A 782-nucleotide genomic window follows, 5' to 3' on the forward strand; every position below is an offset into this window, starting at 1 on the left:
CTGCGACTTCCACATGCAATTTACAGCCTATGTAACGGCTATTAAAAGTAAAAATCCAGATTTGGAAATTGGGTTTTATTTGAGTGCTAGACTTTTCATAAAAAATGTAAATGAAGGGGCCAATTCAACTTGTGAGTGGATAAATTAAAATAAAATTAGTAGAAGTAAGATTAGTTATATCTGTAATAGCACCATATGTTTTAATTGATAATTTATGTTATTTTTGATATAACAGTTATATCTTTATTATATAACCAATAAAATATAAATCTATTACCTATAATACGTTATGTTTTGCGTATTAGGGTTTGATTTTTGTAAGATGAATGACGTTTTGGATTTCTATGTCATTGAATTTGCTACTTTTAATGAATGTTGTGATGAATTCTTACATTCTGGAGTTACTCCTCTTGATTCAACAGATCCAGCCGTTATGACATTAGTAAGATTAGTATCAAACACCTGAGTTATAAATTAAGATAAAAATATTTTTATTTTTTTCAGAATAAATTTGCAGCTGCTTTAAAACAATCTACCATTGCAAAAGACAAAGTTTATTTTGAATTTTTAATAAGCCCAACACCGAAACGTGAAGAATTAGAAAATTTGAACCATTGTGTATTATCGTATAACGAGGTATAAACATTTAAATTTAAATATTCATCATTTAAAATAATTATAGAGATCGTATTATCATGTTTATTGGTACATAAATCTAATGCCAATTTAAATGGCTGGGGACGATAGAATAATATGCATATGTATACTGCCCTCCTAGTGGA

General features: G+C 27.6%; 1 protein-coding gene across 1 annotated transcript; it reads left to right on the forward strand.

The window, feature by feature from the left end:
- Positions 1 to 6: 6 nt before the first annotated feature.
- On the forward strand, positions 7 to 642 carry LOC107882658. Its single transcript, XM_029486200.1, has 3 exons — positions 7 to 131; positions 306 to 442; positions 505 to 642. Exons 1-3 carry the CDS (start codon positions 14 to 16, stop codon positions 640 to 642), a joined length of 393 nt encoding a protein of 130 aa, XP_029342060.1. The 5' UTR covers positions 7 to 13.
- The last annotated feature ends 140 nt before the right edge of the window (positions 643 to 782 follow it).

This window comes from Acyrthosiphon pisum, chromosome A1, assembly GCF_005508785.2.
Source record: "Acyrthosiphon pisum isolate AL4f chromosome A1, pea_aphid_22Mar2018_4r6ur, whole genome shotgun sequence".
NCBI classification, from domain to species: Eukaryota; Metazoa; Arthropoda; class Insecta; order Hemiptera; family Aphididae; genus Acyrthosiphon; species Acyrthosiphon pisum.